The following is a 15757-nucleotide window of genomic DNA, read 5'->3' as shown; positions in this document are numbered from 1 at the left end:
TATATAAATATATGCATATTGTAGCAAAAATAAAATTTGAGTGACTACTACATTCTTCATTTCTAAAACTGGTCACAGCCAACAAATTCAAAGTTTATATAAACTTTATTTCCTCATTCTTTATGTCACATTTCCTTTCATCCAGTCAGCATCTCAGTTATATAGGTTCTTTTTTATTCTAAAATAAAGGACATTTATTATCACAAGTTGCATAAAAACATAGACAGCCTTTACAAAAATGGAGGAGTGATTCAAACATTTATGTTGAGTCTAAGTAATTGGTAGCCTTGCCTGTAGGAGGTTGCTGTAGTTATCTAATAATTTTTACTACTTTGGAATATGATAAGACACCATAGTTGTCCTGGTCTCTAGAAATGTCCCTTTCTGTTCCCCCTCCATTATTTAGTAGCAACCCAACTTCCCTTTGAAAATTGAAATCAATAATCTCAGCCAGTACAAAAGCCTCCATTTTTACCTACTTGTGCATTGGCATGAGGATTCCAAAATCGCCAAGTGGCCATCTCAACTTCTAAATCAATAGAATCATTGTTGAATAACCTGATAGAAACATACCTTCTTGGGGTACTAAAAATTCTAAATCAGTAGAGAACAAAGTTGTTGGGACCAGAAACAAACATTTTATGAATAGGTCTTTAGGAACAACTTCCATACTTCTGTTCTTAGACCTAGAAATTCTAGTTGACTATGTGGCATCATATACAGTATGTTGGTGGCTTGTTCATAATAAATATCATATAGTGTAGGATGGCTCCTCTAACACACAAGGTGTCTCTCAACTGGTGGCTTAACTGTTGTCAGCATAGTCATTATTTCATTGTGTAAGAGCAGCTTTTTGTCCAAGTGATGGACTGCATGATAAAATCAGTGAATTCCATTGGTATAAGCAAATCACCACACTTACTTAGTTTTAAAATGAGTCCCTTGATGAGAAGCGATGTTGCATGAAATTTTACGATTGTGAATGAGGCATTCTGTAAGATCACAGATGGTGGTGCCAACAGTATTGCAGGCATATCTAGAATACTTATTTATGCCAGAGAAATCATAAAACCAACTAAATTCTCCATAATATAATGGGTCCAAATTAATTAACTTACCCCCAGGTACCTGATTGGTACCCTTGAGATTGTTACATATCAGTAACTCAGTATAGTGTGGCTAAGTTGGGAATTCAGCTGTGGGGTAGTCATAGCCTCTACTCATGCCACCCTGACCATTTTGTGCAGGTTCCTATTGAGCAAGCACAGGGGTAGCTAAGAGGCTTACTGCCCTCCACTAAGTGGGTGATATTGCCCACTTGGTTGCTGAGAGATTATGGGTGAGCATTCACACCTTATATTGAGAGACTCATGCTCCTGACTTGTCCCAAGAAGTCCATATACCACATCCGTAAATCTGTTTTGTGTCCATTTTTCCAAATGTCCTCATTCAGAGTCCCTGTTAATTAGGATGAGCCATTATCTCTGGACTTGGATCCAAATGTAACATGTTATATGAGACTTCAGGATTTTCTCTTTGGAGAGGAATGAATGCACTTTTGTTTGTATTAAAGAATAATTATAGCACGTTACAGTCTTTTGGGTAACAGGAGTTTGTAGATGTTGGGTAATTGAACTTTAGTGAATATTTGTTATTCACTAAATAGTAACATGTATTTGTAGATATTGGGTTAGTGAACTTTAGTGAATATTTGGTTAAATAAAAATAATTTTTATTTTTTACTTTTTATGTAAGGCTTACAAAATGTTTCAAAAATAATGTCAAAAAGTCCCCCCATCTCTCCCTCTCTTCCTCTCTCCCTCACACACAATTTTAAAAATATTTTGAAAGTACAACATGGATAGATCTAGAGGGTATTAAGCTAAGTGAAATAAGTCAGACAGAAAGACAAATACCATAGGATTTCACTTATATGAGGAATCTAAACAAACCAGAAATAAATTCATAGATACAGAGAACAAACCAATGGTTGTCTGAGGGGAGGAGGTTGGAGGGATGGATAAAAAAGGTGAAGAGGAATAAGGGGTACAAACCTACAGTCATAAAAGCAATAAGTCATGGGGATGTCTCACACAGCATAGGGGAAATGCTCAATATTATCTTAATAACCTTGCATGGTGATATGGTTACTAGGCTTACTGTGGTAATCATATCCTTAGGAATACAAATATCAACTCAATATGTCATACACTGAAACTAATATAGTATTGAATGTCAACTATAATTTAAAAATTAATTAAAACCATAAAAAGTTAATGTGTCTTTGAGAACAAAACTTCCTTCTTTTACATACTGTTGATTTTTAAAAATTACAGCAATGAGCAATAGACTGATGAACAAGAACAGACCCAGAGATAAGGAGCCATGGGTCAGACTGTTGGACCTCAAAGGGAGGGTGGGAATAAAGGGAGAGATCAACCAAAGGACTTATGTGCACACATATGAGCCTAACCAGTGGTCAAGGACAATAGGGGTGTGGGGGCATGAGTGGGGAAGGGTTGGGAATTGGAACGGGGGATTGAGGACAAATATGTGATACCTTAATCAATAAAGAAATTAATTTTTAAAAATTACAGTAACAAAAATAATAAAACAGTAAAAATTTTGGGATAAAGTTTTTTAAGAGTAAGTTACAAAGACATTCTCTCACAGAAAACAGTACAATAATCAAAATCAAACCACTAATATTGCTATAACACTATTATCTTAAAGACCTTCTTTATATTTTGCTTTCTGTCCAAATTGTACCAGAATTTCATGAGTAGGGAAGAGACAGACAAATCTTTCTGGACTGTGAACAGGACAAATGGCGTACTGAGCCCCAGAGTAGAGTGCAACCCAGAGATGGAGCTAAGGGGGCTTCCTTAGGCACTGGGTCTCCTCTGCCAGCCCCAGCCCCATGATACCACTTTCCTCCTTCAGGCTTCCTGTGACCGCCACACCTTGAAGGTTCCATTACCACTGTCCTCTAATTACACCTTATCTGGGGCTGATGGTCTCAAGGCAGTGGCCCGGATCTCCTCCACCACTTCACCACCTGACAGAGCTGGGAGGATCGCAGAGCTCCATCATTATTATCTAGACTAGAGTGCTGTCCCACAGTCAGGAGCCTGGAGATCATCTCTTTTCTTCTCGCCATTGGCAGCTGAGCAACTGAGCCTCAGAGACCATTGAGAGGATTAGGGGAAGAGCTTGGAGGATGTCTCTTTGGTGGCCTCTTAGGCCGGGTGTCTTCTCCACACAGAGCTGGTCTAAGTTCCCTCCCTACAGAAAAGTCACAACTACACACAGCATGGAGCTGGGGAGTGGGTGGTGATGGGCACGTTGAGGAATGACACCTCAGGGAAGACAGTCTTGCCTTAGGGGCTTATGGATGGATGGGTTTTTCTTTTTGAGGATGCAAAGTGGAGTCCATCTACCTGAATGTGGAGGCGGTAAACACACACCGAGAGAAGCCTGAGGTACGCGGGCACATGGGAAAGCACCCTCCCCACCCAAAGGGCCACCCCGGTGCCACAGACCTTGGGTGTTTTGCACCATCAGTTAGAATAACCAGCACCTAGAAATGCTGGATCCTCTGCCCAGATGGGAGGCACCATGGAGATGCAGGGCTAGAGCAACCCCTGCCAGAAAGGCCTCAGACCAGACTCCTCCAGGCTCTCCTGAGAAAAGGGTCAGGATGCAGGCCTGGCTGAGGGAGGGGAGCCTGATAGTGAGGACAGCCCACAGGGGATGGGCTGGGGCTCCACACTGCTGTCTCCTTCCTGTTAATCCTGGGCTTTCTTCTCAGAATGTGGACATCATTCGAGATCCTGAGGAAGCCCTGGACACTGTCCCTGCCCACTACTGAGCCCTCTCCAGGCTAAATTGCCTTTGTTCTTGCTTTTTTCTAGCCAAGGAACTCCCGCTTCTGCCTTTGTCTCTCAGGAAGTTATGATCTAGGCTAACTTCATCCTCAGACAGCTCTGCTTTTAGCAGACCTCATCGGCTCAAATCATGTCCTTGTTATAGTCCCAGTCAAAAGGCTATATAGCTTTGCATGGAGCTTTGTCTTATTTTTTCAATTCTTGTTCTCTAACCAACAAGGTTCCATTCTCCCTGCAGAGGGGGAGAAGAGACCATTGTGAGACCTCCACAGTCCATTTGACCTTGTCTCTGAGATGCAGTCCTGGTCCTGTGAGAAAGAGGCTTGTAAGGCCTTTCCAGAGCAGGCTCCTATGTAGCATTTCCAGAGGCAAGGAGAGGGGCCTATGGGCCCATTCCTTTATAGGCATTGTGTCTAGGGGTATAAGATCTTCCTTCTCACACAAGAGATTTTGGTACTTAGTTCAGTACTCTCTGCTTCTACTCCTGCCCCCTTCCTGAAGTTATTTCATTTCCCACATGGATAATGCAACCAACACCATGGAGTCAAAGGAACATCATCTCTGAAAATAGTTATCTTCTCTCCTTTTCAACCACCCACTCTCTGCACCTTGTCATTACCTGGAATCTTACCTCCTATATCAAATGTAACTGTCTGACCATCCACACCCTTTCTCCATTATGTCATCTCTCATAATGTCACTCAGGGATATGGAGCAGCATATCTTTCACATATGAATCACTTAAGTGACATTTATTAAATAAACCATATTAGTTTTTTGGACCTCATTAACACTCAACTTCATCAATCCCTTCTTTGTTTCCCAATCCATTAGCCAATGTATCCACATTCTAACCTCTTAAAAGCTAATATGCCCTTGAGTCTAGAAGTGAGGCCCTGTCTTTCCCATATAAACATGTTGTCTCTCCTTAAACATAGGGGGGAAAAAGGGAGCACATCTAATTCACTTTGCAGTTTCAATCTTTATTTCTGATACAAAAACTTGAAAGCACACAAGGTGGGGAGAGCAATAGAAAAGGAACAGCAAATAAATGTATCTTGCATGCCACTTTCAGTCAACAGGATGTGGCTCTCTAGATAGCTGTATTCAAAAGGAATGTGAGGCTTCAGCCTCATTCAGGGGGAAGACTATTGTAACCAATCAGCAATATCTGTGAACATAAAAAAGAAAAAAAATTAACATCTGTATGTGTGTAAGTACCAATATATATATGAATATAAATACCAAACAGTGCTTCCCCATACATCTCTCATCTCCTCACATGGGTTTACTATGGCTCCCAGCTTTTGCACATAAATACATTCTCATGAACCCTACATCTCCCAATGACCATAGCTGCCCAATCCAAAGTGAAGTACCTACCTAACATCTCACTCAACCCAGAAGAAACCAATGGCACCAAAGTTGGCAGCAAAGTTGGCACTGGCTGTAGCACCAGGGCCAACAATGGGGCCAGTGAAGGTCTGAGGAAATCTGGAACGGGAATTCTGGTGGTATCTGGCCCAGAAGGTAAATGGGATTCTGGACCAAGGATCTCCAAAATCTCCTTCCTCATCCCAGGTCAGTAGCTCAAACTCAATGTCATCCCAGCTCCAGGGGCCAGAAACAGCCTCATCTCCGATCCCCATGCGGGTTCTCGCCTCAGCCCGGGCTTCGGCCTCAGCTGCAGCAGCATCCAGAGCATCCAAGGCCTCATCTGCAGCTTCCATAAACTGTGCAGTCCAGTCGCGAGGGTCTCTCTTTTGAACCTGAGGTGAGAAATAGAAAATCAAACAAAACACATATTATTAGTTAATATTTATGAAGCAATTACTATATATTTAGTGCCCTGGTCTGTGCTACTGTTTGCTTAATAACAACAAATGCCACCAGCATTCACCCATCATGTTCAATACTTAAGATCTCATTCCTGATCTGGACCATTTATTCCTAGCCAGTCACATCTCACCCCATGACCTATCAAGTTTAGAGCAGTTCCTCTATTACCTCTGCAATGAATCTCAGCACTTTCATTTTGCTAGTCTCATGGTAGGAACGGAGGCCCCAGAGGAACTCATACTCAGGAGGGTTGCTGTTGGGCACTCGTCTATAGTCCAGGTACCTTAGAAAGAGGAAAAGGTCTTTGTTTCTATCAAGGTAGAATGGTAACCCATTAATGCATATTAAGCCTAGATTTTGAAACCCCATATTTCATGTACCAACTCCTCCAAGATCCATTCTTAATAACAAAGTGTTTACCCTCTACTACTCAGGCCTTCAATTCCTGTGTCAGTGCTTCTACACTGAATAGTCACCTAGAGCTGCAGGGGGACTTCTGTAGGGTCATAGAAAGGACAATACTTAATCTCACACTCTCTGTCACAGCTCTAGCACCAGATTCTTGTAATATTGTCAATGAGCTACAGATAGGATCATTGTAATGATTATACTGCAGTGCAAAAGCCACAACCAACCAGGCCCAACCTTGGAGACGTCTACTGTGGGGACATCACTTACAAAATGATTATAGAAAAATTCATCCACAGAGAGTGTATTCAATAAATACTGAGTGCATGTGTTTTTGTACACATATGTACACACACAAAAAACACGCATACACATATATGTATGAATAATGTAAGAAATGACCATGGGAAGAACTTTCTGAAGCTGACCAGCACACAGAACTCATGAGGACCAGACAAAGCCCCTTTGGCACTACTTACTTTTGCTTTACAAACTCATAAGTAAGAAGTTTCCTCAGATCTCCAAGGAGAGGATGTCTCATCCTGATAGTTAAAAAAAGGAACCCATAATCAGAGACTATGACATTGCCTCCAAAAAATGAAAGGACTTTCCAGCACAGAGGCCAGAGATAAAAATCAGCAGAGAGTTCAGGACTAGTTCGTCATCCACCCAAGTCACATTCTTGGGCTGTGTACCTCCCCAACCCCCCCCCCCCCTAGAACATCAGTGGCTGGTGCAATCCTGGGACCATCCTCTGTTGTCAAAGGATGGTATAAACAGGCAAGAAATGAGACCCCAGTCATACCCAGGACGCAGTCCCATCTTGCGTAGTGCCTCCCAGAGGATAGCTGCAATGGGGGGCAAGGGGAGACAATGGATAGACAATGAGCATGGAAGTAAGGCTGTAACCAACCCCCAGCTGCAGGTCCAGTCACTCACCTTCACTGGCACGGTTGCCATTCATGAAGATAACACCCAAAATCACTAAGAGGAGACCCAGCTTGGGTGTGTCTTTGGTCCTAAAAGAGTACAAAAAGATGATGCTTTCAGCAGCCATTTGTACAAGGCATTCCAGGCAGCATCTAGCTTCTCCAATATTCCTCAGCTAGGAATAATTATACTGCATCTCTGTCCCTGACCTGGTATGTGAGCCTGAATCAGAGACTGTGACCTAGTCCCAGAGGAAAAAGCACCACTGAAAGGCAGTGCTTCACTTCCCTTCCCATCTTACGTTCCCAGTATGCCAGCCAGGGACTCGGGTGTACTGATGAGAATATACAGGTGTTCTTCCTTGTCAATTTCCTTCAGTTGAATCCCAAATTTCTATAGGGAAAGGAAAACAGACTATGAAATTACAAAATCTAGCATATGCTACTTATCTCAGTTGCTCACTTTCCTAGGAGACTTGTCCTGCACTCCCAGTAGGAATTCCATGAATCTTTGAAACCAAGACTTTCCCCGTCATTCCTGTCCCTTAGAAGCTGCCTTCTCACCTTCTCCAGGACAAAGCATGCACGCTCAATGATTTCCGGATAAACATCAGTGTATTCACGGATGATATCCCTCAGCATTTCTGTAGGAGAAAGGAGGGAGCACCTGGGCTGAGTAGGGGCCACAGAGCTGCAGCCCCCTTTGCTAGCTTTGCTGAAAACACAAGGTCCTCAAGGGTCAAAAAGGAAAAATTAGCCATGGAAGGAGAGGACTGAAGGAGAGGGGGCTTATATATGAACAGGGATGTCCACAGAGCATGAGGTGATGGGAAGGGCAGTGCCCTGGGAGAGGGCACTGAATGCCTACCTGAGCGCTTGATGGGTACCTTTGTGTAATCTTTAAGCATCAAGTACTTGACCAACTTATTCGCCTGGGAGGGGAAAAGGAAAATGTTTTGTTATATTTACAGAAAACCTGGTTGAATTATAGGTGGAAGGATGACAAAGAAAAGAGCAAGAGATGAGAGATGTAACTGAGGAGTTATAGTGCTTACCCTTTCCTGAAGAAGGGCCACATCTCGGGGCTGTGGAGCACCCATGTTCTGTGGAGCACCCATGTTCTGTGGAGCACTCATGTTCTGTGGAGCACCCATGTTCTGTGGGGCACGTGGGTTAGGAGGGGGACGCATGTTTGATGAGGGTCGTAGGTTCTGCCAGTCAGGTGGAACTGGCCTATTATCAGTGGGGATCCAGTCATGTGGGAGCTGCCAGTCTGCCGGAAGTGGCCAGTTGTGTGGTAGCTGCCAGTCAGGAGGACTTTGCCAATCTGGAGGACCCTGCCATCCAGGTGGGGCCTGCCATCCAGGTGGGGCCTGCCATCCAGGTGGGGCCTGCCATCCAGGTGGATTCTGCCAGACCAATGGGTTTGGCCAGACAACTGGACCAGGCCAGACAACTGGACCAGGCCAGATCACTGGGCTCTGCCAGATCACTGGGCTCTGCCAGATCACTGGATTCTGCCAAGCAACTGGGCTTTGCCAGGCTGGTGGGGTCTGCCTGGCTGGGGGGTTCTGACGTGCTGCTGGGATGTGCCTGACTGGCGGGTTTTGCCAGCCTGATGGGTTCTGCCATGCCAATGGGGTCTGCCAGAGCACATTGGGGGGTGCGTAGGGTGGGTTCTGAGTGGTAACTGGAATCGGTGCAGACCTCCAGGTCCCTGCAGGCAGTGGGGCCCGCCTTTGATTCCCATTGCGGTTCTCTTCCACATTCAAGTTATTAATCTGCATTATCAGAGAGAATGAACGTTTAGGGTCACCAGTTGTTTCTGTGTCCTCACCCTATCTATTCCAGGAAGATCCCCTAAAACCCTCACCTGTAGTGAAAACCTGACCCACTAGCCAATGGCCACCCTGAGTCCTGGACTTGTTTTTCACTGTCTTCCAGGAAGAAGTTTCATCTCTGAGTCAGACCTGGATCAACCCGGGGGTATGGCCTGAAGCTGCTCCTCTTCCTATGTCCACCACTGGCTCTGCTTGTACCACCCTGGCCAAATCACTCAAGTCACGTCACCTCTGTGGAACTTAGTTTCCTTCTCTGTAAAACTGAGACTATGACCCCCTAACTGGTATGAAGTACCTTGAAGATTTAATGAATGAGCTAACCTGTGTGAATGTGCCTAGCTCAAGGCCTAACTCATGGTGGCTACTATCAAAATGTAAATGGAATTATATATAGGAGATATATATAGATATAGATATAGAGATATAAATATAGATATAGATATCACGTCTTATCTCCCCATCAGTCTGTGGACACTCAGAGGACAGGAATGACCATATTCACCTCATCATCCCCTATAATATAGCTGAATACAGACAGACATAAATATAGATATAGGATTGTCTATATCTACCGGTATATATTTATTCCTGTTCTAGAACAAATAACAACCTCAGAGAAGAAAGGAGAGAACTCAAAGCAAAGTGGAGCTGGCAGGGATCTCACCTTCCTGGTCCTCTTGCCCCGGATTATAGTCCTGGACTCCAGATTCTGAGCCTGGGAACCATCTGCTGATGTCTGTGCAGCTGCACCATCAGATACAGAGTTAACTGGGTTGGCCCCTATGCCAGCCTTAGAAGTAGCCACTTTGGTTTGCTTAACATTCTGAGTCTGGGTATTAGCGGTTTGGGCCTTAGTATTATCATTCCAAGCCTTGAAGGCTGTCTTAGGCTGAGTGTTTGACTTTTCACTGGCATTGAGAGACTGAGAGAAATTGTAAGTGGCATTTGGGCCCACCTTAGTAGTGGCGTTTTGGGCCTTAAAGGTGATCTCAGATTTGTTGGCAGTTAACTCTTTGGCTGCTACTTGGGAAAAATCATAGGCAGCATTTGGGCTCTTTCGGGTGGCATTCCGGGTCACAAAGGCTGCCTTAGGTGATGGCTCTTTGGCATTAAGGGCCTTAGAGAAATCATAGGCAGCTTTCGGGCCTTTTGTGGTAGCGTTCTTGGCCTTAAAGGCTGCTTTAGGCCTAGCTGCAGCTGCTGAAACCTGATAATCAGCCGTGGTTGGGGGCTGTGAACTCTGGGGACAAGAATTCTGCCCGAAGGCAGCTGCAGGAGCCTGGTTGGTAGGTGGAGCCTCTGAGATCTGGATGGCCTCCATCAGGGTCTGCATAAGCAAGGTGCTGTCTTCTATAGAGGCCTCAGCCTGAAAATACAGGAGTGGGGGTTAAAATCTCTGGGCCTCCAAAGCTAGGGGAAGGTTAGAGGTTAGCAGTGCAGGGGACGTGCTGGAAGGTGGCTGGTGCAAAAAGAGGAGGGTGGAGTTAGAGTCCTAGACTGCTGGGGAGAAAGGCACAGCGTTAACAAAGTCAGGTAAGTGGGGTAGGGGCTAAAGAGGGCTAGGGTAGGAGCGGAGAGGGGTGGAGTTAGAACTGAGGGCTTATCAATCAGTGAGATTAGAGCAGAGCAGTGTGACATGCCTTAAGAACTCTGGACGGGGGTTATGGTGCCCTTAAGAGGAGTTTAGGAGAGTAAGTGGGGGGAGGGGTCCACAGGGAGTGGGGAATGCAGAAGAAAGGGAATGTGGAGGTGGATGGTTGGGGGAGGGAGCAGCAGAATGCTCTACAAACGTCAGGACTAGCGGGGTGGGGGTGGGGGCAGAGAAAAGCTCCTCATCCAACCCGCATTCTCTGGGCACATTGCCCTGACTACTAACAGGGTCTCCCCTTTCTCTGGGCAGGGACTGATGGCTGAAAAGGGACGCCCCTCCCCCTCCCTCCCCCCTCGATAAACCCTGAGAATTTTTAAAAGACAAGGGAGTCTAGGCACCTAGAGGGCAAATCGGATCCAGGAGTTTGGGTGTTCAAAGCGGCCCAGGGGTAACTGCTGGGGAAATGGGGAGGAGTAGGAGTTAGAGATCTCACCTGGAAGCTGAGGAGGCCCGCACCACAGTCCATTTTCTGAGCCATGGCTCTAGTCCCTCTGGCAAGAGCCGAGCCGAGCCTGGGGAGTGTTGGGGAGGAGCCGGACGTTATACTATGGAGGGCAAATAAGAGAAACCAAATTTCGGGATGGGGTGTTTGGGATCTGATTGTGGGGACGGTTGAGTTGCTGAAAGTTAGGGGAACGGGCCGAATCAAAGTGAGAAAAGTAAAGTGTCCAGAAGGAAGTTTTGAATTCCCAGAAGATAGTGAAGGGGAGAAACTTCACATTGGGATTCGGAAAGCAGATACGAAGTTTGAATCTACAGGGAGCCGCGTTTGGGAAACTGAACGTAGGTTTCCAACGAGAAGAATCGTGTTAACAGTAGAGATTGAGGACCAGAAATCTGCAGAGATTTTGAACGTTGAGAAGGATTCAGAGAGAGAACAGGGATTCTGAGTACGGATCAGGCGAGGGGTGTGAATCAGGGTTTGGGGAGTAGAATAGGGATCAGAATCCAGGGTAAAGGGAGCGGGATGAAAAAGGGGGGCCCGCACCAGGGGGCAAATGCCCTGTCTGGGGGCTAATTCTCACCTTGCCTCTGGCCCCAACCCTAACCCCCTCGTGGCCTCACTTCTTCACGACTCAGACAATCGGGATTGCAGTGCTCGGTTCTCTGCAACCGCACCCTCTCCTTGTCCAGGAGAAAATGCCAGCGCGGCAGATGGGACGACCCCGCCTCTTTTCCTAATATACCACCCACCGCCTCACAAGGTTCAGCGCATGCGCGAGAGCTAACGACCAAATAAGAGTCCCGCCCGCTTTCCCAACAAAAGCCTCGCTCTGAACACCACAATGCGCATGTGCAGCAGGAGACAGTCCCGCCCCTTTGCCAACACACCAAGCCACCACCAACCAGTCTACAGTATATGATGGTCCCGCCCCTACTTCTATATCCCCTCCCCAAAACAGATACTTTGTGCTTCTAAGTCCCACCCCTGGCCCTACACACTGGCCCCCTATCCTTTCCGCAATGCGTCTGGCTTCTATCCCCTCCCCTCTTTTGGCTCCTCCTGTCTGGTCGCACGCATCTCCACCCCCTTGCCTAGCAACAAGTAAAAGTTACTGTTAAAGAGGTCTCCGGATGGGTGGGATCTCTAATTGCAACAAGTGCTAGGATTCGTGGCCCAGGAGAAGAAATGTCCAGAGAGGATACCCTATTGGAAGGAGAAAAAGCCTATGGTCTTCACGTGACTCTATATGACCTCCCCTTTAACTGCTCCCAGACTTGTGATATCATCAGCTTCTTTCCTGCCTTTTGTGCAGCCCCAGGCATGGACTTACCATGTGTGTGAAGGTCACAGCGTCTACCTCACAGTATGATCTGTACCGAGACTTGTTTTCCTCTCACAGCAGCCCTGGGAAGTGAAGTCCCATTTTACAGATCAAGACGCGCAGACATGTTGCGTGCATGAACTAGTAAACAGAAAATGCAAACTATGGGCCTGGGTCTTCCTGACTCCAAAACCCAGGTTCCACTAGTGCTGGCCTAAAAACGGAGGCACCCTCCTCCCCTCTTCATTTTCAGCAGCAGCTTCACGCCCACCTCCCCCGCCTGCCAATATCTGCCCCAAACAAGCGAGGTTTGTATTCTCTGAGACCTAAGGTCATACTCGGCACACAAAAGGACACAGGGAAAGAACCCCAGCCCCACCCCTGCCTACTCCACGCGAGGCTATCTTACAGCAGACGTTTTCTACCTCCAATAGTGTTGTCTCTCTGGCCATCCCTTTTCCTGGGCCCTGATGTGGAGGAGTTCACAGGCGCATAGCGTTTGTTGCAATTATAGATGCACCTCCCCATTTCTACAGCAGTTACCCCGGGCCACTGTGAACACCCAGACTCCTGGATCCGATATTTCCCCCCATGTGCCAATGCATGCAGCCCCAATAGCGTGGGAGGGATAGAGGTGACATATGCATTGTGGAAAAGATAGGGAGCCGGTGTGGGGGACAAGGGATGACACTATTATTGCTCTTTAGGGTCTATTCCCACTGTCAGGCCTTTTCCTGAGTGGCACAGACACGCCGTCCCCGAGGCCTTCCCGGTGCCCACTGGAGCGGCAGGACAATCAGGCACTTGTGTGTGGGAGCCATGGCAAGCCCCGGTTCAGAGTAAATGTTTGTCCTGCTTCCTTCCAGGGCTGAGCCTCCATTCCTGGGATAAAGTGCCGGCCAGCCTGTCACTAGCAGTGTGAGCCCACTCGGGTCACTCCACTTGTCTAATCTGGCGTCCCCATATGCAAAATGGGCGGTGCAAGGAACTCTCTGCTGGAGTCCTCACCGCGGACAAGGACACAGGCTGCTGTCCTTCCAGAATGACTGGAGGACTAGCAAAGGCAGACAATGCTACAGACATGGGAACGGCCAAATGGAACTGATGCTTTCTGAAATCCACGGCAGATCCCTGTCCATTTTCCATTTGTCTGGCATCAGCTCCTTTCAGGAGTCTGCATATGAAAGGAAGCGAATGCCAGGAAGGACCCCGGCATTGGATCCCCAAGGGCCAGCCAGCATCAGTTCTGCCTGGCTGGATGACTTGCCTCATCTGTTGCATAGCAACGTCCCCTGTCAGCTGCCTGTTTTTTCCTCAGCACTTCCTCTGTAAAGTGTCTGCAGTGGGACGTGATCAGACTCAGGAAAGGGGGTTAGAAACACCATTTTATGTGCTACCTGCTTCCATATCTGTGTCTTTAGTCTGGGACTTGGACTATGAATTCTAGATCCATAATCCAACAGCCAGCCTCACTTCTCTGATGAATATGTTATTTTAAAAATAAATCTATTGGGGTAACATTGGTTAATAATATTAGATAAATTTCAGGTAGGTAGTATTTTCAAAATTAACAGGTTACAGCCAAAACCGGTTTGGCTCAGTGGATAGAGCGTCAGCCTGCGGACTGAAAGGTCTCAGGTTCGATCCGGTCAAGGGCATGTACCTTGGTTGCAGGCACATACCCAGTAGGAGGTGTGCTGGAGGCAGCTGATCGATGATCCTCTCTCATCAATGTTTCTAACTATCTATCCCTCTCTCTCCCTTCCTCTCTGTAAAAAATAAATAAAATATATTTTTTAAAAATTAACAGGCTACAAACTAATTCCTTTGTATACATCCTCCTTTATAACAACATTGTGCACTCTCCTTTAGTCATATCTTTCTATCCCCTTTAGAATAAAAACTTTTAGGGAGATAAATTTTTGTTTGTTTTATTCTTTGTTGTATCCTCAGGACCTTGTAGAATGACATGTGGCATATTTTATATGCTCAAAAAGAATTTGTTTAATCAATGAATGAACCCCACCATTCATTCTGTTGCTCAAACAAAAAACCTGAGAGGCAGATTTTCCCCCCCTGTGAATTCACTTATTTTTTCTCATTTACATATAATTCATATTAATCATTAAAAATCAAATAGTATCTACATATTTTAGAAATTAAGTGAACCTCAATCTCACTACCTTGAGATAACTGCTATTAAGATTTTTATGCTTCTTATAAGGGAATTCTTTGTATCACATGATCTAACGCATCTAGGGGAAATAATGAACAACATAAATTGATGAACAGAAACAGACCAGGAGACAGAGAAGCAGCGATCAGACTGTCGAACCTCAGAGGGAAAGTAGGGGAGGGTGGGGGCAAAGGAGAGAGATCAACTAAAGGACTTGTGTGCATGCATATGAGCCTAACCAGTGGTCCTGGACAACAGGGGGTGGGTATATGTGGGGAGGGGTTTGGGATGAGAAAGGGGGGATGAGGACAACTATGTGATGCCATAATCAATAAAGAAATTTTTTAAAAAAGGAAAAAAATATTTTAATGCTATTATTTAAAATAATGCTTCATGCATACAAAGTAGGTTTACAGTTATTTGTATGGAAAAATAATACAAGAGTCAACAAATAATAAAAAATAAGCCATTTTGTGTACTCACAACTGTAAACCTTCCTGTGCCCCTTCCTGTATATAGTATATTCTTATATGCAAGAGACTGTATTATACATGCCATAAACTTGTTAATAGCACTTTTGCTTATTATCTCCTACTCCTTTCTTTCATCTCTACTCTCATCTGTCAGATGTGCATTTTTAGCAATCATTTTTATATCCTTCCATATTCAAAAAGTCATGTTTTTTGAAAATCAAGATTATATGCACTTTCAGAGGGGAAGGGGGTTGAAGTACTGGGTGAAAAAGGTGAAGGGATTGAGAAAAAAGATTATATGCACTTTAATACACCTGATTTATCTTAGTTAATGCTAGGCTACCTGTGATTTGTTCTTTTACATTGCTGCATAATATTCCGTGATAGGGATGTACTACCTTGTATTCAACCATTTCCCCACTGATGGTCATTCATTTTATTTTCAGGCACATACAAACAACATTGCGATAAAATATTTGTACATATATCCTTATATTTTTTATGAGTGTAGTGAATGTGTGAATTCTTTTTTTTTCTTTCATTAAGGTATCATATGTGTACATATCTTACCATTGCCCCCCCACCTACTCCCATACATGCCCTCACCCCCCAGTGTTTTGCATCCGTTGGTTATTTTTATATGCATGCATACAAGTTCTTCGGTTGATCTCTTATCTCGCCCACCTCTCCCTAACCTTCCCCCTGTAATTTGACAGCCTGTTTGATGCCTTACTGCCTCTGTATCTATCTTTTTGTTCATCAGATTATAATGTTCTTTATCATCCAC

The 15757-nt window shown here is 45.2% G+C and overlaps 1 protein-coding gene across 5 annotated transcripts; it reads right to left on the bottom strand.

The window, feature by feature from the left end:
• Window positions 1-4854: 4854 nt before the first annotated feature.
• Window positions 4855-11751, bottom strand: MAGED1 (MAGE family member D1). 5 transcript variants are annotated; one of them, XM_045581030.1, is made up of 14 exons: window positions 11581-11751; window positions 10989-11067; window positions 9569-10270; window positions 8218-8844; window positions 8119-8163; window positions 7932-7995; window positions 7628-7707; window positions 7366-7457; window positions 7074-7153; window positions 6940-6982; window positions 6614-6676; window positions 5895-6009; window positions 5271-5656; window positions 4855-5058 (listed from the first exon to the last, which is right to left on the bottom strand). In XM_045581030.1, exons 2-13 carry the CDS (start codon window positions 11031-11033, stop codon window positions 5279-5281), a joined length of 2334 nt encoding a protein of 777 aa, XP_045436986.1. In that variant the 5' UTR covers window positions 11034-11067; window positions 11581-11751; the 3' UTR covers window positions 4855-5058; window positions 5271-5278. The 5 variants fall into 5 exon arrangements, with proteins under 5 accessions (XP_045436986.1, XP_045436982.1, XP_045436984.1 ...); XM_045581026.1 differs by having other exon boundaries at window positions 8119-8844; XM_045581028.1 differs by having other exon boundaries at window positions 8119-8844; window positions 10989-11063; window positions 11582-11751.
• Between the last annotated feature and the right edge of the window lie 4006 nt (window positions 11752-15757).

Source organism: Pipistrellus kuhlii, unplaced genomic scaffold, assembly GCF_014108245.1.
Source record: "Pipistrellus kuhlii isolate mPipKuh1 unplaced genomic scaffold, mPipKuh1.p scaffold_m20_p_131, whole genome shotgun sequence".
Classification (NCBI taxonomy): domain Eukaryota; kingdom Metazoa; phylum Chordata; class Mammalia; order Chiroptera; family Vespertilionidae; genus Pipistrellus; species Pipistrellus kuhlii.
Note: the sequence above shows the minus strand (reverse complement) of the source record. Positions and strands in the feature narration are given on the sequence as shown.

Coding starts and splice junctions, on each gene's coding strand:
- MAGED1 (XM_045581026.1), bottom strand. CDS start 11,033: ATGGCTCAGAAAATGGACTGTGGTGCGGGCCTCCTCAGCTTCCAG. Junction 7,458..7,627: donor CATGCTTTGTCCTGGAGAAG/GTGAGAAGGCAG, acceptor CTTTCCCTATAG/AAATTTGGGATTCAACTGAA. Junction 6,677..6,939: donor AAGATGGGACTGCGTCCTGG/GTATGACTGGGG, acceptor TTTAACTATCAG/GATGAGACATCCTCTCCTTG.